General features: G+C 41.6%; 1 protein-coding gene across 10 annotated transcripts in view; it reads right to left on the bottom strand.

Annotated features, from left to right (window-relative positions):
- MYNN (myoneurin) overlaps positions 1-26,034 on the bottom strand; it is a 504,100-nt gene that overhangs the window by 221,076 nt on the left and 256,990 nt on the right. For all 10 annotated transcript variants that reach the window (XR_011276089.1, XR_011276088.1, XR_011276090.1 and 7 more), the window contains one exon: positions 24,859-25,037. Coding sequence is in view for 6 of the 10 variants with exons in the window: in XM_069618524.1 (XP_069474625.1) it covers positions 24,859-25,037 (179 nt within the window). In the remaining 4 variants the exon portion in view is untranslated. The remainder of the gene's footprint in view (positions 1-24,858; positions 25,038-26,034) is intronic.

Genomic DNA, 26,034 nt, shown 5'->3' with positions numbered 1-26,034 from the left:
GGAAATCATGTAAATCTTCCCATGCATATTCTGCACAACTTAATGTAACAAACCAAGTGGGTGGGCCAAGGTTTCTGATCATACAATGTACATCTCCATGACGTCGAAACCAGTACTCTTTAGTACCACGCATATTGCTAATAGATTTGTAATATTTGATTGTAAAACCTCATCCTTTTGTTGCACTTTTTGTAATAATTGTGTAGTTGTCATATTTTGAAAGTGTGATCCTGATTTTAATGTGTGCAACTCTGTAACATAAAGTTGCTAGTTCACTTTCAAAGAGTAGGTGGAATATGTATTCCACATTTTGTCTAAATCTGGGATCTTCAGAATACATTGTAATGAGCGGTATTCTGATGCTGATATTTGAATAGGTCTATCATCGTACCTTCCTTCTTTGCCAGTAGGAAAGAGTAGAGGAAAAGCACATGCTTCTAAACTTTTTTCCCATATGCCGATTGGTGATCCTTTTGTTTGACGCATTTGGTATGTTTCCGGTGCATCTTCTATGGTGTCATTAGAGTGCAAAGGATGAATTGTATAATGGTCTAAAGCATTTGATATTGTAGCAGGATCTAGGAGCTCAAATTGACCAGTTTCTTGTGTTTCTGGAATTATTTCAGTTGTATCCTTCAAGTTTTCTTCAATATTAATTTCTTGGTAATATTCATTATTCTCTTTAAGATATTGCAAGGCTTGTCTAACTTTATGTAAATCTACCAGCTGTTGCCATATTTTTTTGTCTTTTGTAGGTACTCCCTTTACTAAGATAATTAAAGATTGCTGCATTGGACGTTGCACTCCTAGAGTATGCACATTTTCTTTTAGATCTAACGGTAAATAAACTACTTTTCCACGAATGCCTTTTACCAATTCAGAGGGAGGTAATTTTGCTGTTTTTGATTGAAGGAGTATTATTGCTTGAAATGGGTGCACTGTTTGAATTATGATGCTCTCATATAAATTAAGTTGTTGTAGGGGTTTTGGTAGTGGGTTTAATTCCAAATTATTTGTGATAGCACGTGAAGGAGTTTGGTTGTTGTCAGGTTTTGTAGTGCAGTAACTGCAAAGTATTAAGGAGTCAGTTATTTCATATTTGTTTTCTGCTACAAGGTAGAGAGCTAATTCAAACCATTTAGAATCTTCATTGTCTTCTATTTTGTATGATAGGTCTACAGTTTTTGTGTTACTTTTATAAAAAGTTCTGCGACAACATACACACATATGGTTTGGTACTTCAGCTGATGTACTTTTACATTTTATTATTTCTTTTTTGTATGTGTTTAGTAAAAGGTTGCCATGTGTAGAATTGTTGCTAATTTGGTTTAAAGCTATTTCATTCTGTAAGTGGCTTTCACTTCCAAAATATTTTTTCTGGATAGTCAATTTCTTCAAGTAGGTCTTTTGCTGTACCATGTAGAAGAATGTTATTTAAATTTGCTAGTGCTAAAGCAGGACCTTTAGCATAGTACAGTTTATAGACTAGCTTTCTTATAGTTGAATGATGTGTTGATATCCTTTTGATATCATGGAAGGTGGTTTTACAAGTAGGTCCTGTAATGCAGGCCAATGAATGTCCTTGTAGTCCTGTGTACATGCGCACTGGACAGGTATCCATATTTTGCAGTAGTTTAATTTTGATTTTGTTTTTGCTTTTTACATATTGATTGAGGAATTGGTGTAAAGACTTGAAAAATTGTTTGGGAATGTTATACATTGACGTGCATGGCCATTTGTCCACTAGATGTTCTGATTCAGTTGAATGGAGGGGTAATTCTAAGTTTTCAGGGCATATTTTTGTAAGGAGTACTTCTTGTTCCATTATGGTATTATTCACTTTTTCATAACCTCGACCACTGCTATGTATGGCAGTGGTATTTGTTTGCTTTTGTTTGTACGCTTCTTCATTAAAGTATGGTTCTGTGCTCGTAGTGTGATTCCATTCACCTCCGCATATACTTAAGAAGTTCTTTCTGTTGACATTTCGTTTATTGAGAAGTATTTTTTGTAATTTAGTTATTAGTTTTGTTAGTGGTTTCATTTTGTTTAACACTAAAATAAATAACTTTCTTTTGAGAAGAATGGTCTATCAATGCTTCTAAGATTCATTTCCTACGATAGTTTTTAAGCATTGAACCTGATTTCGCTCCTGTTTTTATAAGATTTTAAAGGACTTTGTGACGGTACATTTTGGCTAAAATACTTTTCTTGGTATGCTTACTTTGCATTATATCAAAATTTAAAGAAGCAGTTTTATCTGTAGTGATAGCTGATTTTCTGTTAATTGTTTTTTTGGTTTGTTTTACATTTTGATAGAGGAGGCAAAGTTTTTGTACTTGAAAGGTCTTGTGTTTCACTAAATGACTGTATTAGCTGTTTTGTTTCAACTTTTTTTTTTACAAATTCTGCTAGAGATAGATGCTTATGTTGGACACTTATTTTCATTTGCTCTACTTCTGCGTTGCTTTCTACAGACTTGACATTTGGTAGGCATTCTTTAGGGTCTGTTGAAAAAAATAAAGATGGTATGGGTTGGGGTGTTCTGCAATGTATGTGTGCTGTGTGCATGAATGTTTGAGTAAGATGATAAAGATGTATGTAATGGTGTGTGATTTTGCATTGGGAACTACAACTAGTATGGATGGGTATTCTTTAATTTATGTGCTACTAAACTGGGGTTCAGATGACAGAAAAGAGTAAGCTAGTGGTGTGGAGAAGTACAAATAGTAAATCTAATGTATACAATTAAAACAGTTGTTTGTTCTATAATATCAAAATTCTAGTGGTTGAGTTGGGTAATTTGTGTGTCCAAAAATAGGAATTTGTGGGCCATTATAAAATATACATTTTTCTAATTTGGTTTGCTACAGTTTTCTGCATACCTAGTTCTTGCTTTCCTGCTATGAATTCTTGTTTCCCTTTTGTGGCTTTTAGTGTCTTATAAGTAGACGCTGAAGAGCAGAATTTGAAAATATCTACCAAAAATGAAGGTAAGCTCAGGATCTGATTAGATATTAGGCATTGATTGATTAGGGGCAAGCCGCACAACATTAGCTAATTGAAGTGTCCATCTTTTCCTAGCCCAGAGTGTGCAATTTTCAAATTGGAACTACCGCATAGAAATTAAGATGTTCAAATCAAATGAACAAGATTGAGAGAAAATTGTGAGTGAGTATATAAGCTTTATATTAGTGTCTGCAACTCATACAAAAGGACATTATGCTGAAAATATGTTTTTTTCTTTATTTTTTAGATCCAATTTTGAGAAACAATTGTATAACGAACAAATATGGAATTCATTTCTTAGTTGTTCCCTCCTGAAGATCTGTCTGAAACCTAAGAGAGTGAACACATGTAGAGGGCACAAAAATTGGAATGGAACTTTAAGTGAAAAATAAACTGAGCTGAGGACGCAAGCTATTTGGTTTCTGTCTTTTTCTATTTAAAGACAACATTACTATTTATATATATATATATATATATATATATATATTTATATTCAGTGAAAAAACTTTGTTAAAGGGACGTTATGGTTCAAAGTAAAACCGAAAAACCCCTGAAATTCGGCAGTTATGGTAAGATAAGCAACCATAACTCGCGCCACCGTGCACTGCTAACACTAACACCCAGGACATCAAAGATGACATCACAAATGTCATTGATGACATCACTGATGACATCACATGTCTGGCTCCCCCTTTTTTTCCTTTACTGACATATCTAGGACACATGGTTTTGCTCAGTAACAGTCAAGGGGCCTCATTACGACCCTAGCGCTAAGAGATTACCGGTACCGGTACCGGTAATCCCTTAGCGCCTGATTACAAGGTCCCTTTGCGGGTTCCCACCTTAACGGTTGGTTTTACCAGCCGTTAAGGATTGGACCCGCAAAGGGACCTTGGTGCTAATTACGGTACCTTCACAGTACGCAAAACTCTAATAAGAAAGCAGTTATTTCACTATTCAACATGGCAAGATTATGAATATTACACCTTCATCATGTATGCTGCACACACTGCCTATGTTTCTGCATAAGTAGCTTAGTATACTGGATAGAACTTCATAATAGAATGCTATTTATATCAATGCATTGCTTAATGCACTAATTAGCTCATGATATTTATCCCAATGATCCTTGACAGTTTTTGGTCAGCATTATAAGAATCCCTTGTACAGAGTTTTCATGAAAAGTAAATGCACATGTGATGTCATCAGTGATGTCATCAATGACATTTGTGATGTCATCTTTGATGTCCTGGGTGTTAGTGTTAGCAGTGCACGGTGGCGCGAGTTATGGTTGCTTATCTTACCATAACTGCCGAATTTCAGGGGTTTTTCGGTTTTACTTTGAACCATAACGTCCCTTTAACAAAGTTTTTTTCACTGAATTTCATAAGTTTTTAGTAGCGCAACTTAACCATAACGTCCCTTTAACAAAGTTTTTTCACTGAATTTCATAGATTTTTAGTAGCGCAACTTAACCATAACGTCCCTTTAACAAAGTTTTTTCACTGAATTTCATAGGTTTTTCGTAGCGCAACTTAACCATAACGTCCCTTTAACAAAGTTTTTTCACTGAATTTCATAGGTTTTTAGTAGCACAACTTAACCATAATATCCCTGACTTCATATACATGTAACATAGAACATACTGAAACCCCACGTAGTTATTTTGATGTCCGCGGACTACTGCCATGTCCGCGGACATACCGAGAATCTGAGCGTGGTGAATGTAAATTTAAATAGTGGGCCACATTTCCCCTTTGAAGTTGGCTCTGAAAAGAGCAGTTTTTTTGTTTTTTTACAGATGCTTGACAGACACCTGTTATTTTGTATTTTTTTTCTTGTTTTTTTTCTTACTTTACTCCTAAAATCTTCACATAACCTTCTCCAAAGCAACCCTTACATTCCAAAATAGAAAGGCATTTCCCGTAAAAGATAAAGAGATGCCATCTTCTTTAAAATTAACAGTATTACTGGCATCAATATTCTCATTATTACAGAAGAACATACCAGCTCCAAGCATGAAGGCACACATGCCTCGGTTGATGACACACCTAGCAATGTTTTGCTGAGGACAAAAAACTGAACTATTGTCCCATATTGCCCTAGGTAGTATTCCAGAAAAAATTATCGCATTTGGAAGGATCTTCATTACGGCTTGAACCAAGCGTTCCAAATCAGCCAACAAAGTAGGGGCACTGACGTTGCCCAAATGGAAAGCACCATAGTGCAAAACTACCACATGCGGACTGTTCATCGTGGCCATATCCGCACAAAGTTGTACAATTCCCTGTACATTGCAATCAGGCACAGTGCTCCACACCACCTCCACTCCTTTCACATCAAAGTTCTTTTCAACATGCTTGCATCGAGCGTACTGTTGTAAACCATGCACAAACATATCTCCAAGCACCAACACCCTGACTTTCTCTAATTCTGCCATCTTCACCACACACAGTCTCTTTCAACACAAATCCACAAACTCAATATCTGATTGGCTAATCCGTACAGTCTTCTTTCCATGTTGGATTTGCTGGAAAACCTCGGATGTAGCGCGCCCTGTCCACGGACAGCCGCGGTGTCCGCAGACCGCGTAACTCTTCGACACCCCTTCTACCATTTCCACTTTACTCTCTGTGCCATTCCCTCACTGCATACAGCTAAGCAGTCACACAATACGAAGAACGTCCTCAGAACACCCCATTTTGTTTATTTTCGAACATTTCAGGACAATTATCATTTCATTATTCAACATATTAACATTACAAATATTATACTTTCATCTTGTACGCTGCACACAATGCTATGTTTCTTCATTAGTAGCTCAGTATACTAGATAGAACCCCATAATACAATGCTATTTATATCAATGCATCGTTCAAAGCACTAATTACAGTACGATATTTATTGCAATGATCCTTGACACTTTTTTCGCAACATTATAATAAAAATCCCTATTACACAAATTTCATGAAAAGTAAATGCACATGTGATGTCATCAGTGATGTCATCAATGACATTTGCGATGTCATCTTTGATGTCCTGGGTGTTAGTCTTAGCAGTGCACGGTGGTGGCGCGAGTTTTGGTTGCTTAGCTTACCATAACTGGCGAATTTCAGTTTTTTTTTTGGCTTTACTTGGAACCATAACGTCCCTTAAACAAACCTTTTTTATTAGCACGCAAACAATATACAAAGATGTAGTGTAAACAGCAAGTTCTCACCGATAGCTTTACACAGAATGTTGCAAAGTAAGCATTTATGCTTGTTCAAAGTGAAGGTCAGCTGCTTCCATTTTTTTCTCGCGCTGCGGATGCCCACGATTCCCAGTATAAGGTTCTATTTTTTTTTTACCTTGACAGACAGAGATTGTGCTGAAAGACTTCTTTTGAAGAAGTGTAGCAAAAATGTAAGACACTAAAAGATGACATTTCTGAAACGAAACCACTTTTGTATATTATATCACTTTGAGAAAGATCGTTGGCACACGCAGAGTCGTATTTTGGGACTGCACTACACTTGGACAATGGAAAATGCAATTATAATGTAAGTAACCCTTTAGATTATTTTATACCGGAATATAATAACAATAGCGTGGCATTAAAGCCCGGTCAAGTTGTACTTGTTTGTTCAATGTGGCATATTGTTTTCTACCGCGCACTATCACCGTTGAATTGATCCCCTGTCGTTTAGAGGGCTCTGAAAAAGGCAGACGACACAGGGTGGGTTAATAGAAATAATTTAACCAGTCTGTAGCCGGTCAAGCGCTCTACTCGCTGTGCCACTTCACTGTAGCCGGTCAAGTGGCACAGCGAGTAGAGCGCTCGCTTTGACATCCGTGCACAGCTTGTTAACGCAGGTTCGAATCCCGGCACGGCCAAACTCAGCCTTTCATCCTTCCGTGGTCGATAAATGAGCACCACACACCGTGGGTAATAATAAGCAGCGCTGAGATACCTGACGGTTCTTATCGCTATATAAATGCGAAAATATTATTATTTTATTATTAACATACTCCGTTGCACTATCTTCGCTAGCAAATAGTTTCACGCCCTAATAAAATGAATATTTTTAATAAAGATCGGCTGGCGAGACTAATTTATGTTTTTTAAAACAGGTATGTTGCCCCATTATGCCAATGTCACGATTTTCAGACTCCAGCGGATGGATTTTTCAACTGCCAGGTGCAGCTCCATGTAAGCAACTTCATGACCCTCACCATTTTATGGGACAATCGCCAAGGACCAATATGCCCTTACGCAGTACTAGCGGATAGAAGCAATTTACCAACCATTATGGTGGTCTAATGCCTCGTTGTTGGAGCAACCTTCCGATTATCAGTGCGACCATTTACTGCTTTTATCATAAACCAACAGCCTATCTACCGTAAAGGAACAGCGTGTGGCTCAAAATAAACTTTTGCTGATCGACAGCAGAGACAATTGCAAATCGCTGAATATTTACTAAACATTTCATGTGAAATAAATGTACTTTACAAAATGTACAATCCTGCTGTTTACTTTTAAACCACAGTTTCATATTCCGAATTGTGGCGCACTGTGTTCTAAGCTGATCTAACACCCTCTGTACCGCAAAGGAACATCGCGTGGCTCAACATGAACTTTTGCGGATCGACAACAAAGACAAATGCAAATCACTGAATATTCTCTAAACATTTGATGTCAAATAAATGTACTTTACAAAATTTACAATCTTGCTGTTTGCTTTTAAATCACAGTGTCATATTCCGAATTGTGGCGCGCTGTGTTGTGACATAATTTGTGTTGTCTTCCGGGTTCTGTGTAAAGTCGCGTAGGACTGGAGACGACTGGGCGCATTTGATGACGCACCCTGTAACGTCACGGAGAGAGGCGGGGAATATGAATGCTTTCATAATGTCAGGCTTAGGGGCGGGAGATATGATTTACTGTCGCAAAAGCAAGTCAGCCAGGTCAATAGCGCCAGTCATAGGATTATCACATAATGTCGGCGCACACCAGCCTGATTTATCGTTTCTTTAGTGGACAAAAAGTCGGGTGAGGCCCATAGGAAATTGTACTATCAGCGGACAAAAGGAGGGTTTGTAGAATACTTTCAACCTGACATCGAACAATACAAACAACGTTCTCAGAACACCCTCATTTTGTGCAATTGCAACCATTTCGGGACACCCCGAGTGTTCTTAGAACATATTCAACTTGACAGATTACAATACGGACAGCGTCCTCAGGACACCCCCAGTTTGTATATTTACAAACATTTAAATACACCGCGAGTGTTTTTAGCTTAATTTTACCTTCCTTGCAAACAAAAAGGACACATACTCTGTCCTCTGAACACCCCACCATTTAGTTTATTTACAAAATGTCAGAACAGCCGTGTTCTCCGTGGACAAATCAAACACAACAAAAGCATATAGCACATAAAAAAAAAAACATTGAACCTATCTCATACTCCCCCCCACCCTCCCCAAACACACCAACACACTCCACTAAATACAATTTTTAATCCAAGTTTCACCGCACTGTCCGCGGTCGACGGCGAATACAAGATGCGGGCGCCACAGAAAATCTGACGCGCTCCACGCCCCACGCCGTCCAATCAGCGAACATGTTGCATGTCCGCAGACATGACGCAAGCCCATGGGCCAATCGGGGTGCTGTCCGCGGAGCGAACAGGGAAGTCCGTCCGCGAAGCGAACACATATCACTAATTTTTTTGCATTACATTTTGGTCATTTTTAAAAAAACTACTGGACGGATTTACACCAAATTTGCAAAAGCACGCTTTTGGGACCAAGCCGCCGCTCCTGCCGCAAATTTGGTGTAAATCCGTCCAGCGGTTCGGGCTGTAGCCGTGCGCAAAGTTTTTTCCCATTATGTCAGTTATAAGCCACCCAAAAAGTGCTCTTCCTATGGAAACACCAACTTAACCATAACTACATGGACGCTACCGCGTCCATGTAATATATATATATATATATATATATATATATATATATATATATATATAAAAAGGGAAATTTGTGGATGTTTGTGTGCCTGTTTGAAAATGTTCAGCATACTTCCCAACATACTACAAACCTGAAATTTGGCATGTGGGTAGGTTCCATAGTGTAGACCATGTAAAAAGTATAAAATATACATTTTTCTAATTTGGGTTGCTACAGTTTTCTGCATACCTAGTTCTTGCTTTCCTGCTATGAATTCTTGTTTCCCTTTTGTGGCTCTTAGTGTCTTGTAAGTATTTAATGGTGTCCGCACCTGTGCCTCTGTGTATTCCTTTGTACAGCGGTTGACTCCTATATCATCAGAGACAATCGCTGCCTGTTCCTTGTGTTACATATAGTCTATAGTGTATTTCATGTAACAGTGTGTTCATTTATGTTCCCACAGAAAGCATCCACTGTATGGTTCTGGCTGGACCCACACAGTCTGGTCTTGTTTGTGCCTTAGGGTCAGGATACAGAAGCCACTCTTGCTGCCCCCTTACATGGGCTTGCAGGGTGTGGTGCCTGTAAAGAATAACTTGCACAGAGATCTTGAGCGTCCCTTATTTGTGTGGGTAGTCTCACATCCAACCTTTGTACACGCCTAATGGGATTCCTCATTGTTTATCCAGTACATGGTTCCCATCCCTTCTTGTTCAACATCGATGTCTGCCTTTTCTTCCTGTTGCATTGTTCTGATATCCCTAGTGTGTTCTTCTTTCTTGTTTACCCTCCTACTGTACGCGCTTGCCTCTCCCTTTATATCAGCAAAGCCGACCCAAAACGTACATAGGTTGCCACTATGAATCTCCTGACAATAGTGTTCCTGTACATTCTCCATGAGACTGCCTTCTGTCTTTTAATGCTGTGCTTTTAAATCTCATACAGTATTAGTAGTATGTTGCATTACTTGGATGAACAATGAGAACACATTTAGGTATTTCATATGGGGTGGGGAAAGAGTCTTAGGATTGTTTGGGTTGGGTTTCATACTATAATATTTTGTGATCTACTACTACAGATAAATCAATTAATTATGTGTACTGCAACCGCGATTGTGAATTTGCTTAGAAATGTTAATAAGCACAATAATAAAAAATAATAAAAAGAGGAGGAAAGAGGTGGAGAATTAGGAAGTATTCTCTGGGTCAAGGAGAACCTTTAGGAGCTGAAGCTTGCACATTCGTTCAAGAGATAATTTTTACAGATTTTGGGAAAAAACACATGACTGTAAATGATGAACACACTCTTCAACTGCTGGAACATCTGCATTTTTACAATATGGACATTTCAAAATATTGTCTGAGTATGAATAGACTTTTGCGAGCTATGCTAGAAATGTTTGTGAAAATACTTGGGCCAATTTTAGGCTGTTCTCTGAATTGAGTGACAAAGTCGCATGTTTTCGGGCTGAGTGTGTGGTTGGGAGAACAATGGGAGCCTACTGCCACAAACTGCTTCATGATGTAGGGCTCTGAGAAGGAAATGGGTCAGTCAGCCAAGCTGTCCAGCCCATTAGTTTAGGGAATAGTACCTCCCACCAAAGCTTAAGGGACGACAAGACCGGGGACGCACAATAGGGAAGGGCACACAAAGGAGAAAGGACAGACCAAATCCTGGGATTTCAGGCAAACTGAATTAAGAGAAACCATGGCCCAGGAACAAGGGAATGGCATTTGGGGGTGAGGAGATCTACAACTATCCCTAAATTGCCCCTTAGTCATAATCTGATCTCCTAAAACCCATTATCCTCATGACAAGAAACAGTCCCCCTGTCTTGTGTAGAAAGATTGCAGAAACATTGGTGATTTGCTCAGCCCTTCGCCCCAACCATTTCCGCAAGTCCTACAACCCACCAGTCATGTCAAAGCTCTTACATGGCCAAAGCCCTATTCTTTGCACACCCTGAAAGTGTTACCATGTCCCTTGCTACAATGGATTCCTAAAATAAATGTTTCTTTTATCTCAAAGGGCAAGCTATGTTTACCACCAGGCCTTGTGCACAAGAGAATCAAATTCTAGCAGCAGGAGCCATGGAAAAGAAACAGTTGTGGGATCCAACTGTCTGCAGGAAATAAATATTCAACAGTGGCTTCACATCAGTAGACTGTTAGCTACTTCCCTTTGGCATCTGGCAAACTTGCAGAAAGCCTGCTCACGGACCAGGAGAGCAGCTGTGCCAACCAGCGGCATACCACGAGGGAGACAAACAGAAGCAGCAGTTTCCAGAGCGGTAGGAGAGAAAAGATAGAAAGATGGCAGAGCCATGCAGACAATGACAGAATGAAGCACAGCAGCTGGGAGAACAAAATTAAAATATTGGTAACCAATATCCCTGAGCGGTGTGGTCCGTGCACCAAAGCTGAATGCAATTTGTTATTCCCGGATGTGGGAGGCAGGTCTCTGCGAGTATAAAAGCTGACTGCATTTGAGAACAGGGTTTGTGGCTGCTGGAAGGAGGGCAGCATTGGTGCTTTGAGGCAAAGTAGGCGAGTTAGTGGGAAGAGGAGAGCAGAGGGAACGGGAGAGAAATGAAGAGCAAGAGGCAGAAGTGGGCAGAGACACAAGGCATGAATGGAGGACAATGAAGAGAAAAAGAGGCCTGTGGGTGAGAAGAGACAGCAGAAGGAGCAGAGTAGACATGGAGGAGAGTGAAAAAGGTGGAAAATGTCTCAGAGGAGAGGGGATAGAAGAGGTGGGATAGACTTGCAGGGTAGAATATAGAGGGAGGAAATTAGTGGAAAGACTAGAAGGGGGAGAATAGAGAGCAGAGTAGGTGTCACACAGTGGTGAGTAGAGAGTCGATGAGGGATAAAATGAAAGAGAAACACTAAGAGAAATAAGGAACCAAGCAAAAGTAGGGAACCCAGAGGAGTGAAAAGTCAAAACACACAAGGGAGAGAAAGAGAAGCTAGGTGGAGGGATAAAAAGGGCCCAATCATTGTGGGTGGATAGGGAGGAGCAGGGAGAAGATGAGACAGAATTGGGGATAGACCAGTTGAGCGTGAAGGGGAATAATCAGTTCCTGCGCAAGGAGATCCTATGCATCCTGTGATGTCAATGGTTGTCTGTTCATTCTCTCAGCAATGACAACTGATGGTCTTGGATGGGGAAATGTGAACCTTGGGGGTTTATTCAATGTTTATTAAGAATTTTGTAGGACACAGAAAATAATGCATTTGAATTACAGGAACACAGTTTGCAACATCACAATCTTGGATGTTTTCTTTATGATCTATTTGTTTAGAGTTCTTAGATCCTTTTTTCAGTTCAGAAATTATTTTGAAACATTCGAAAAAACGCAATAGTATTTAACTTTTTAAAGTTTTTGTTTTAGTATACAATGTTGGGCCGATAGTTAAGCACATTTCTAATGGAAGAGATGAACAAGCCCTTTCTTGAAATTCCATCTAATAACCCATTCAATTTTGCGCAAGGATATGTCTAATGCTATAGATGTAAAGGCTTCTAAAAAGTTGGCAATTCTTCCTCTTACCAGCGACCTTTGGACGGGAAAGAAACTGAAGAGTCTCAGGCCAATTTTGGTTATTGAGGGTGTGTGCCCTTAATATGAAAACTTCCTCGGCTAGAATGATGACTATCAAAAGAAGGGTTGGTCTCCCTGAGATCAGCGAGGCACATAAGCAGTCATAACTGGCATACGAGTGGAATTTCTGGTAAAGAGGAGTACATTCTCAACTAAATGATGACAAAGACACCAACAGATGCACCAGATACAACACTCTTCCTGCTTTGTTGCATCAGTCTGTGGCTTGATATGAATGCGTTATATCTATGTGATTTATTGAGCGGGAAGCAATGTTGCGTGCAGCAGGAGGAATCCCGGAGCTGCTGTCCTGAGAGGCTGATTCAGGCTGATTCAGACAGCCCCAGACTCCCAGAACCAGGCTGCCACATGTGGTGGTAGAGGCTGGAAGAAGCTCGGACAAGTTTTGGAATCTTATAGTATGAGAAAAGCGCAAAAATGTCTTAGAGCCCAAAGTGGCATTGCAAAACTTGCGAAACCGCCTAGTGACGGAGTGGGACATTGAGAGGTTTACAAAGACCCTAGAGCCGGAGAGAAGTGGTCACCAAACAAAGTATGTAAACCTGAGAAGGAATGAGAATTGAGAATGACTTAAGACAATATTATTACTAACATAAACTGGCCATAATTAGAAAGGAGTGAAGAGGTTTAAAGGGTGTAAGCAGACTCTTACAACCAAGTAATCCTTAGAGAGAGAGGAGACCTAACTATATGACAGAATCCTTGTCTTACAAACTGATAAACGACGACACTTTAAGACAGACTATTGTCTTTATGCTATAAATATCACTCCACCACATAATGAAAAAGTAATAAAGACAAGGGGGGAGGGGGAGAAAAAGAGGGGTCTGTCACTAGGCTGAGGGCATAGTGATGCCGAGGCTCTGCAATTAGGGCTTGGAAAGGGCAATTTGAAGGGGTGGGTCTTCAGTTTCACAATGAAGTGTAAGAGGGGCACAGTTTGCAATGCCTAGTTGGGTGGACAGCTCAAGCGCAGCAGCCTCATCTTGGGAACAGAATGATTCCATGTGAAATACGTTTGGTACCCCATTCGGGTAGACTCAGCCCTTCAACACTACCTGTGATACATGCAAATTGTTACAGAGCTTACATAATGGAGGAATTCACCATGAAATGCTACAGAAATCACAAACTTATTATTATTACTATTATTATCAATATTATTGCGATTACGTTGTTCTAGAGTCTGGGTGCTGAGCAACAGGAGTCCTGTTTTCTTTTGTCTCATTACTCTATATCTTGCTTTCCATTCTGTTGATGTGGGTTTCAGCATAATGGACATTCCCCAGCAAAGCCTGGGAAGTTTCCATGACACCTATGACTAGCAAATTGCCACCGTCAAGCTGTGAGGGGACCAGAGCACAGATGACAGTTGTGAAGCGAAAACCAAGGCTGCAAAAAAGCAATAGCTGGTACAAGCTAGCTGTGTTTTCTTCAACATGTGAGTCTTGATGAAGGGGTAGCAGTCTGAAAAACCAGAGAGTCTTGTCACTGGGAAAGAGGTCAGGTGAGAATCCAGTCAGCTGCACCGATCTGTTAGCTGCAGGACCAAGAACTTCTCCAATGAGCCGCCATAGGCCACGAGGACCCAGCAAAGCTGAATCCGACACTGACGGTGAATTCTGACCCAGAATGGCCAACGCAGCTCCAGCGAGCCTTTGTTGCTAACGGTTGCCTATCAACCAAGTGAAGCACGCTCATTTGATCCCGGAACAGCCGGAAGGCGCGAGCTGGTGTGCCGCAATGGCCGGAAGGGCACTCTACTCTGCCCCCGATTCACTCAATGCTAGCACGTAACTGCACCCACCGTATATGCCTGGACGGTCCTCACGTATCATCCCGCTTGCAAATTCTTGTGTCACATACGACCAGCAATACACCATTGAATTCTCACCTGGACATACTGTGTGGTAAGCACGCCATCCCTCCTGCACCACTAAGATTTATGGGGTGATCATTTGTTACCTGCGCTAATTAACTTTCTACTAAGCGCCTTCTAACACTATGACGCCTAGAGCCGCGTTAGTTGGTTACTAACATATGGTCCTTATGCGCAAATGTCTAGATCCCCACTGCAATCACATTTTGACTAACTATTGTCGTGAATGCATCACTCGTTATCATAGTAGTAATGCGCATGTTACATTGTAGCCACCAGACTATGAAGTAACACTACTACCGTATCACAGACCACTGACACCAATCTACCCACCTACTCAGACAGCCCCTATTCAGGCGTATTCCACTGTCTTGTTTATTTGCTGCCCATCGTCCATTTGACACCTATTAGTCTTTGATAATGGTATATGCCTGTACTGCTATTAGGGCAATGTATCACTTGCTCACTGTGTCCCTCGCACCTCAACTGATGCTCACAGTTGCTAGCCTTCTTTTCAATCCACCCGCTATTCTCGATTCCAGCATGACTTACCATTACACCTGTAACGGATTACCCACCTTACCGAACACCAAAGGGACCAAACTTCACTATGACTCTGGTCTCGCCCTCTCATACTGCCCAAGACACTACCCTCTACCTTGCCCCACACCATTTCTACCTACAACACCAGCCTTCCCACCGGAAGTCACCATAGACAGCAGCACTAACAACACTTTGTTTGCCATGAACATCACCCACACTTCCGCACCAGACCTAGACCCCTCACCTCTTGCACCCTGCCCACTACCAACCAAAGCTATTCATCCCCACATCTCTAGAAACCTTCCAGCCCCCTGCCAAGGATTGTCCTGCCAGAAACGACGAAGAACAAGAACACAAATGCACAACTCACCAGGTACTGATATGCTCCCCCTCACACTGAAGCCTCTCAATTCAACACATATGGTAACCACCTCACATCACCGTCTACTCCCCCATCAAAGCCCAATCCTTACAAACCTTGCCCACCTGACCGTAGAAACGACACACTTGGCTATTGCACCTCCCACCAAACTCTTAGGAAAACGGGACAGGGCTCCCAAACCACCTCAGACAAAATCGTTAAACACAACACAATCATCTATTCAACCAAGCCCCCCACTCATAAGCCCAACCATCCTGACCTACCCCTCCAGCACAACCCTCCCAATCTCAAAGGAGCACTCCTAAATGCTAGATCTCTCACTGCGCATGCATTAGACAAAGCCGACCTCATAACAGCCAACAATCTTGACTTTTTAGCAATCACAGAAACCTGTCCAAACCCAGCAGCAGGTCTTGCGCTGTTAGCCCTACCTGAAAATTATACTATCTTCAGACTTGATAAAACGACAAGCAAAGGGGGAGGGGGGTTTGCCTTCATCTCCAAGTCTCACCTTGGCATAAGAGAGTTTATCTCCCTACCCTTCTTATCCGGAGAACTCCTCTCCATCAAACTGCCCGTATCACCACAACACACTATACTTATACATCTGATCTACAGAACCCGCCAGTCCTTTAGCCTCATTTGAAGATGATATTATGAACTTACGCTCACACCACACCAAACCAAACCCAAATCTCAATCTTACTATTAGGTGATCTTATCCTAGGCTTCCAAGACTTACTTCACAAGAACTAGGCTTCACACAACGGGTATCAGGACCAACTCATAATAAAGGAAGAAACCTTGACTGGGTTGCCGACATAAATTGCAGCTCCAAAATACTTTCAAATTCACCATGTGGCTGGTCTGACATCATTCAATTTGAGCTCAATACTCCCTTGCAACCACCGCCCACTACTGTTCAAGCACCTCCTGCCACGACCAGAAACAACCGGCTGATCACCTTGGACAGCTTACTTCTTATCCAGCCCATTACCAACACCCCTTCTAACTCCAATGTAGACCCGGACACTCTGGTAAACACTTTAAAAAAAAACCTGCGCCTAGCTCTAGACTAAATAGCACCACTCGGAACCAGAAAAGCCAAATATCCCAGCCGTATGAACAAATGGTTCACGTCTGAGCTAAAAGACATACGGAAGGTCAAAAGACAAGCGGAAACCAATTGGAAAAAGAACCCTCCCTCTCAAAATAAAGATCTATTCAATACTACCGCAGCCACATACAAAGAAGCCATCCTAAAAGCCAAAAAAGACACCTATAACAATAGAATATTAAACACCAAATCTAATGTCATAGAACTCTTCACCATACTTAAAGAACTGGAATCTCCCACTCCACTGCAGACAGCCTGCAAAAATGATGCCCCGTGGTGTGTTAACACCCAGAAGGCTCTTTTAGATAAAATAGCACTACTTCAAAATAAAATTGAAGCCAAAAGACTCATCCTTGCCTCTAAGGGAAATAATAATTCACACCAAGACTGCATGCACACTACTGCCTAAGAACGTCAAGCTATTTGAATTTGCATCAGTCACCCCCAAAGATGTTGAGACCGGGCTTAAACCCTCTAAGTGCCAAGGGGACATTTGCCTAGGGGTGTCACGGTTTTAGTTTTATGACGGTACGATAACCTTCTTGCCAAATGACGGTATATCATGGTTATCGCCGTATAGCAGGTGGAGTTAACCAATCTCAACAAATATTTTCTAAAAGGTCATAAATTGTCAGATTTATCATCACAAACAAAACCAGGCAACCAGGGCCAGAATTGGGCTTTTCAACATACTTTGCACTGAAATGCCACCCCTTGTTTCCACCAAACACAAACACACGTGTGGAGAGGAAGGGGGGTGGGGGGGAGTGGTCATTTAGGCGTTTAGTTCCCGCACTGGCTACTGGTGAAGATGAACATGTTGCCATCTTTATAACCTGCATGCCACAGATCAATGGAGGCTGATGGTAGTATACGCTTGTGCGCATGCATATTATATATATATATATATATATATATATATATATATATATATATATATATATATATATTCTCTCTCTCTCTCTCTCTCCCCCACTCTCCCTCTCTCCCCCCTCCCCCCCGTCCCCCCTTTGGTATGGCAGCAGGGAATACCCACAGAGATGAGTGAATTATAATATGTAAATTACATTACATTATAAATTCAATGATAGAACCAGGGAAATCCCTTATTGTCATATGTTTAGCAAACATTATCCATTATAAATATACAAACCCCAAAGCCGCCAACCCAAAGTAAACCCTTTTCCTTCTTGGCACTGTATTTAGTCTTCCTATTGCTAACTTACAGATTTTGTGTCATGCACGTGTGGTTTATGGAATGGCATTCAAAACTGCTCCAACTGAAACTACTTCGCAGATCGCACATCCAACAGTGCAGATTGAAAAGCACACTTAACGGTATAAGCGTTATAAACAATGTGACGGTTATTGTTTAATTAAGTGGTTCACGGTATCTTTAACGGTATACCGTTACATCCCTACATTTGCCCAGCCTCCATTATCAAACAAGGAGCTAAAGAATTTGCACCCTTCATCACTGCACTTATTAACTCCTCCTTTGCCTCCTGCTCCGTACACAAGGATCTCAAAGACACCTGGGTCAGGCCCCTCAACAAAAAGCCCACCCTGGACCCTAATATCCCTACAAACTACCGACCCATCACAACTGTACCATTCCTGATAAAAATCTTAGATAAAGCAGCGTACATCCAAATTCAGAACCATCAAGAAAGTAATAACCTTCTTGGCCTCCGTCAATCTAGATTCAGGCCTAGACACGGCACAGAGACGGCCCTTCTAGATATACAAATCCAGATTGACGAAGCCAGAGATAAGGGCCACCCCTCTCTACTCCTACTACTCGACATGTCAGCTGCTTTCGACTTGGTTGACCACAGCATCCTGACCTCTCACCTAACAACCTCAGCCGCCTTCTCTCCCAAAGCAGCCAAATGGATCCAATCTTTCCTCTCTGACAGATCCATGAGGGTCTTTTCCGCCACTGCCTCTGCTGAGCCCTCACCAATTACCTGTGGAGTCCCGTGAGGCTCCTGTGTTTCCCCAGCATTATATAATATCTTTACTAAGATGTTATTCGATCCCCTAGATGACATGAAAGTCCCCTACAGCAACTACGCGGACGATACACAAATTCTCATCACTCTCTCAGGCTCCTATGAGAAGGACGCCACCCGACTAAACCTTATATACTGCAAAATCCAAGACTGGATGGCGAAGCACGGTTTATGTCTAAACAATGACAAAACCATGCTTCTACTCATCAGCTCCAAGCAACACCTTAACAAACTCAACCCGCTCTACAAGTCCTTCAACAATGATGGTAACATCATCAATGGCCCTCATTATGAGTGTGGCGGAAAGGCAACAACGGCGCCGGTAGTGCTACCGGCGCCGTTGTTACCTCTCCACCACACGAGTTCTGCTCGCTGGTGCCGGACTGTACACCTGGTCTGACCAGGCGTGCATACCGGCACCGGCGTGCAGAACTCATGATTGCACCAGCACCGTTATTAACGGTGCCGGTGCAACCATGCTCCCGACCCCCATTCTGCCCCATGGGCAGAATGGGGATCGGGAGGCCGGCCATAACGGCACCCACGAATGGGCAATTACCGGGTCCGCCAAACTCGGCATGACCCGGTTATTGCCCATTCGTGGGTGCCGGAAAAAAAACAACTCTGGCGGCAGCCGTGCCCTTAATAAGGGCACGGCTGCCGCCAGAGTTATAGTGAGGGCCAATGTGTCCAAAGATGCCAAAATGCTACGAGTCTACCTTGACTCAACCCTGTCACTATCTAGACAGGTCAATGCCACAGCCTCCTCCTCAGCTTACACCGCCAAACTAATAAATGCCTGCAGACCATTCTTATCCACACAGAGCTGCATTACGCTATCCAGAGCCCTAAAACTCTCCAAACTGGATTATTGTAATAGCCTCTACTTAGGCACAAGCAAAACAAAAACTCCACAAACTTCAAGTATTACAAAATAACGCCCTCCGCGCGGCCCTAAATATTCCTCGCTCAGAACATATCTCCCTTGCTAGATGCAATGTCAAATGGCTACCCATTCAAGACAAAATTACTTTCAGAACACTTATGATCACTCATAAATGTCTCAATAACACAGCTCCCAAATACCTAGCGGACAAATAAACCAGGAAAATCTCCACCCAATTCGAATATACTCACTGCCTCAGCATTCCTAATTTCAGGCTGCAAAACTCAGGTCACTAACTTTCCTGTCCTGGCTGCTAAAACATGGAATGCACTGCCCCCCACACTTAGAGGCAAACCATCCTTTCCGGCCTTCCATTTCAAAGTCAAAACCTGGCTATGCTCACGCTTACCAGCCTAATGCACTCTGACCACACTTGTGTTCACCACTCTGGTTGTATATACTTAACACACTTGTAAATTTAGGTAAATTTGTTTCTCCACTATTGTACTTCTGTATATACCGTATACCGTATACTACTGTATATCTAAACACTAACTGTTAATTTTATGTCTGCTACTGTTCATATCAATTTTACATACTCAGGATTTGTATACCATGTCTGTAACTTGTTCTCAATAAGTTCAAGCGCCTTGGGCTTGAGTTCTGTGACCAAGCAAGGTTAAAAGAGCCACCTGAAAGAGAAGAGGGACTATGTGGGTCAGGGATATCCACATGGTCAGTGATGTGCTACCCGGAGAAGGTATATAGGAGATCCCTCGGAATCACTCCCCACTGCCACATGAGAAGCATAGTGGCTAAATAATCTGTACTTTCAGTACTGAGAAATACATGAAGGAAAGTTGCAGTCCAATGCCAGGCAACCGTCTCCGTGGGAGAACGCCACAGACCATGCTTCCTATTCCATTTACATACAAAGGAGTTATACTGACCAAATTATAGATAGCACACCTGATGATTCACAGAGCGAATGCGATATGCACCATTTCAATCTCACTCTGCCGCCCAAACCTTAACCTTCATAAAGGAAGATCTGAGACTAGATAGCAACATCATCCAGAGCGTAGAGGTTTATATGTCTTATCGGTGGGGGCAATCTTCCCATGCTACAGACCAACAGGCACAGGCTCCCTGCATCAGCCAACATTATTTCCAGACTTACCCAGCCCAATAAGCCCCATAAACAGAGGGGAATAAAGCGCTGAAGTTGGGGAATGCTTTACAGAACCGCATGCTATTTCCACCTCCACCAGACCTCAAATTGGCAGACTGGGTCTTTAAATTCTTGGTCACTGCCAGAATGGAAATTCACAGGCCAATAACATAGGTGTGGAGGAGTGGGTGGGGTACAGGTTACACTGTCCATAATTTACGGGTCTGCAGACCTGGAAGATGGTTGTTATCCTTTGGTACGAGAGAGGCAGGTAGTCAATCGCAAGGAACCCAACAATAATTCATGCCAGAGCAGAAAGAATTCCATTGTAAGATGCTGGTTTACAACGCCCCTGTGGGAGAGCCCATCAAGAGGGAGTAAGGTCACAAGAGCATGGCCATTGAAACAGGAGTCGGTCTGCAGTTGAGCAAATTAATGAGGATACTTGGACGGAGCAGAGAAGATGCAGATAGTCTGATCCACCAGAGCTACAAGAAGTAAAAGTCCCACTCAAATAAGGAACAAGCCAGCAAGAAGAAAAGTATCCAGAAAGGAAAAGCTGAAAGAAAATGAATATTTAGGGGAGGCAAAATGACCAAGATCAAAGACTGATTTAAAGCCAACCTTAGCTGGAAAGTAGGACAAGGAAGGTTATGAAACTGGGGAAAGAAGTGATTTAGGGAAAAAAGTTCAAAAGCAGGCCAGGAACATACAGGCCAGAGAGGAGGACAGAGAAAACCAAGGAAGAAAGACCGGTAAACCCACAGAAGAGTGTCAACAGGGCTAGAGCACTAAAACAAAGAAAACTAAAGAAAGGGAAAAGAAGAAACATAGCCACACAGACCACACAACTGCAAGGAGGATGAGAAGAAAAAACAGCCAAAGGGAGGAAGAAATGAAAGGCTGAAACCAGAAATGTGGCGTAGTGGCAAGCAGGGGAGTTGCTAGGTCTGGAAAAGACCTGGGGTTAAGCTGATGTCGGAAATGTTGGGACTGGGGGCTAGGTAGTCTTTTGGCTGTAGCTCCCGAGATTCTATCCAGGGCTACAACCAAAAGATCAGGGACTATAGCCTCCTTAGCCCCCCCCCCCCTAGCAGCGCCCCTGGTGGCAAGGATGTTGAAGTGTAGACAAAGAGCACTGTAGTACAGGGAAAGGGTTGAGATGAGAAAAAGACCCAGAAAGGGCAAGGGAAGAAGCAAAGGAGAAATACAAGAGCAGGTAGAACAGGGAAAAAGTAAGGCAAAAGAGGAATAAAGGGAAGCCCAGAGGTGAAGGAATCGTCTGACAGAAGAGGTAAAGAGAGGAGTGTAAAGGAGTGGAAAATAGGAACTTGAAAGCACACCCAATGAGGAGTCTTTCTGAGTAAAAGGGAGAGGGGTCCTGAAATGTGAAGAAACGTAAGAGAGGAAAGTACTAAAGATGATAAGAAGTTGCAACCCGAGAAACCACCAAGAAAGAAGGGAGGGGTTGAGGGGAGGAGAGAGAAAGAAGCATATGGAGCGAAAGAGAAAGTTGTCCAAAATGGGTTAACTTAACCCAGACAAGCTGCGGAGCCTCCTGGAAAACAAAACAATTAAAGGCAAACATTTCCACACCATTTGTAACTGCTTGTTACGGTAGAGATATGGACTTTAATGGACAGGCACATGTTGTATTTTTGTAGCACTTATTTTGACATTATAAACACTAAGCTAGAAGCTTCAGAATGCAAAGAAAAAAACCTGGTGAAATAAGTTTCTCGCATGTAACATGAGAGAAATAGGGAGGCCTTGTCAATAGTTACTGATGACAAACAGCCATGTCTCACCCTGCTAGATCACAGCACTCTACTTTAGTCTCCATGTGTGACTTTACATCTTTACTTTATCATCATCATAAATGTACTGTTCTGAGAATGTAAACCTCCTAATTTATTTATTTTACAAAGCTTGTTCATCCAAAGCGCTGGACAAAAGACAAATTGTGCAATAGATGTGGGAGTAAAAGCATGATCCAAAAAAATAGCTAGCACACGACACAAAGCTCCAAGAGAAAAGGGTAATTAGGAGAGACAGGTAGATGAAGTTTAAGACGTTTTTGAAATTGAGAAAGAATAGCAAAGGATCAAGTCTCATTAACAAAGAGGACAGGCAAGAGGTTCAAAGGAGCACAATCGAGAGGAAGCAGAGGGTGGGCGTGGGACAGAGAGGTGAAACTGAAATCAATGAGTACAAGTAAGCAGGGGGCAGAGCATGGATACACTTAAAAACTAAACAGAGAAACTGCAACTCAAACTGTTGTTTAATTAAAAGCCAATGAATAGAAGCCAAATAGGGAGAAATACTCTATGACCAGGGCAAACAAAACAAGGTTCGAACTGCAGAGTGTAAAATTGAATGCAAAGGAGGAATGCATAATTAGGAAGACAAACAAAGAGAACAGCAATAGTTAAGGGGAGATCAGATGATCGCTTGGAGGAGTATTTTAGTGGTGGTAAAAGTTGATAGATGCCGAATCTTTTAAACAGATGAAACTGACAGGATTGTACAACAAGAGCGATTTGAGGTTCCAACGAAAAGGAAGAATAAAAAATAAATCCAAGATTACGAGCTTGATTACCAACAGGAAGCTGAAGAGGGGGAAAAGAAATGGTCGGAGGAGAAAGAAGAAGAAGAAAAGTAGTAGCTGGGAAGAAAAGGATTTCGGCTTTTTAGGATTAAGACAGAGAAACCCGAAAGGACATCCATGATTCAACAGCAAAGAGACAGGAAGAAAGAAGTTGATGGCTACAGTCATTGAATGAAGGAAAGGAGATGTGAATATGTGCGTCATCAGCATATAAAGGTACCTGCAAGCAAAAATCAATAATCAGAGAAGACAAAGGTGATGTATATAGAGAAAATAGTAGAGGTCTTAAAAAAAACAATAAATAACACCACAGGAAAGTGGAAGACTGGGATGTATATCACTTCAATGAAACTGAAGGAGCGGCTGGAAAAAAAACACTGAAGAGCAGTGTCAGAAGGTCCTAGTGATGAGAGTGTAGAGAAAAGAATAGAGTGATCCACCATGTCAAAGACTGCACTATGGTCCAGCAGAACAAGAAAAGAGCAGATTGTATGGTGATGAGCATGAAGATTGGAATTTGAAAAAGAAAGAAGAGCAGATTCAGTAGAGAAGCCAGAGCGGATGACCAGATTGATAGGAAGGGAGGAGATTATACAGATTAAGATAGGAGCCGATTTGCATACACAAGTCACTTGAGAATTTTAGAAAGGTGAGGCAGAAGACACATTTGAATTTCCAGCAGGGTTGAGAAAGAGTTTCCTAAGGAGAGGAATTATAGTGGGCTATTTGAAGGAAGAAGGATAGCAACTAGAATATGGAGAAACATTCAAAAGAGAAGTTTGGAAGGAAACAAAGGCAGGAAAAAAAAAAAAGAAGTGCTACGCTTCCAGCATTGCCATAGGAACCACTGCAACCCGGAGCGCCGGGAACACATGGAAATAGTTGGCTCTGGGCTTGTTTAAGAAGATGGGAAAGAGTCAATAGTTCTGTTGAGTTTAGAGACACTGGGACACCTTGAAGTACACCAATGTAAAGGAGTGTGCTCTGAAACTGTTTACAAAGCTTTTTTTGTTATATTTATTTCTTGGTAGTATGCTGAATACCGCTGTTGCCTATTGACCAGAAGTGGATTCAGCATCTTAAGGGATGGCCCAGTACAGAGACTACTGTAGATACAGGTCTGGGATGAACTTGCCAGGGCAGACGCCATCAAACGAAAGAAGCATGACTTCACCTAATAGACTTGCACATTTCCTTTTCTTCCACAGAATTGTAAAGAAAGGTAAAGGAGGTATTATTCTGCACATAAATGTGTTCAGATGCTTCTGTGGCCCTCTTGTTGTGAAGACATTGAAAGAGATGCTCAGATTAGTCCTTAAGGACTGAATGGAACACACAAATATTAAACTTCAGAAGCTCTGCACAAATCAAAGATATTGAAGATGCACCTGTACTACTGGCAATTGTGGTACAGTGGATTAAGAGAAGAGTAGGTTTTTTACGGCTTTCTGAAAGGAGGAGACATTTTTGACAGAATTCCTCTTTAAAAATCAAAAGCTTTTGACAAACCTATCCACGCATGAATATTTAAATAGCATTAGCTCTTACAAATTCACACATTTCAAATAACATCTATCTTGTGTTTTTCTTTAATGTGTGTTGTGGAGTTACAAAGCAGGTTTAAATTAGCATTCACGTGCTATTTGCAAGAGATTAAAAGCAGAGAACCAGTCAGGTCATGATTTTCACTCTTACCTGTATGTTTCCTTTTATGAGTAATAAGAGAACTTGAGACTGCAAATGTTTTTCCACAAGTATCACATATGTACGGCTTCTCTCCTGTGTGTCGTCGAACATGATAAGTGAGGGTGCTAGCTTGAGCAAATCGCTGTCCACATCTTTCACACACATAAGGCTTCTCTCCACTATGTTTTCTAGTAGCAAACAGGAAAGTTATTCAGATAAGACACAAGCAAACAAAAGAAGCCTAAAGCGATGGCACAAGGAAAAGAGATCATGCTAATGTACTGTAATATACATGCAGGATGCAACATTTGAAATGGCCCTTTAAAAGTGATAGTTCCCTCTTGACAATTATGGAATGGTGTGCATGAGGACACCTCACATTCATACATAGTACTTTGACTTATATCTGGCAAGAAGCTTGTAACCACATTTTCACCTGCCCTAATTCATGTATACTTTTACTGCAGTTGTTACAGTCCATCACATGCAAAACTACCTCACAGCACAGTTTACATATTAACCAAGACTTGCTTGCATTCATTAGCAGAATTGCATAGACAAATGTTATCATAAATCTTTAAAGCTAACACAAAACATGGCTACTACATACATCAAAATGTGTCATTTGAAAATATTGACATATTAATCCTGTCGTCAAATAATTACATATTAAGTATAAGATTACGTTTAAATGTTCCCTAATAATCTTTAGGCTAGGGAGTGCTGACTCACAGAAAAATAATTTGAGTCAGATTGTGAGACCGACTACTATGAATTATAGACTTTTTTTTACCCCAATACGATTGGGGTAGGGAAAGGGAGCAGACGCCTCCCCAGATGACACAGAGCACAGGGAATAACTGGGGCAGGCGCAGAAGCTAAAGGTTCAAAGCAAGTTTGACAGTGTATGGGGAACGAAACCAATATAAGGACTAATGGGTGACTTACCTTAGAGCCACGTCTTTGTAACAACCAAATAGGGCGACCATCTATAGAGGGAGTCCCTGCACTTTTCTGTCATATTGCCGGTATATTTTCTTAGTCTTACTCCAATGATCCCACACCAAAGGTACTCCATGCTCCTTTCATTTTCTCCCCAGGTCTTCAATGGCACCCCTCCCTCCAAAGTCTCTTCTTTCTTGTTTGGGTTTTAGTAGATACATCTTCTGGAAGATTTCAGTTAGT

The sequence above is a fragment of the Ambystoma mexicanum genome, chromosome 10 (assembly GCF_040938575.1).
Source record: "Ambystoma mexicanum isolate Mex_15411 chromosome 10, UKY_AmexF1_1, whole genome shotgun sequence".
Taxonomy (NCBI): Eukaryota; Metazoa; Chordata; class Amphibia; order Caudata; family Ambystomatidae; genus Ambystoma; species Ambystoma mexicanum.
This window is presented reverse-complemented; position numbering and strand designations above follow the sequence as displayed.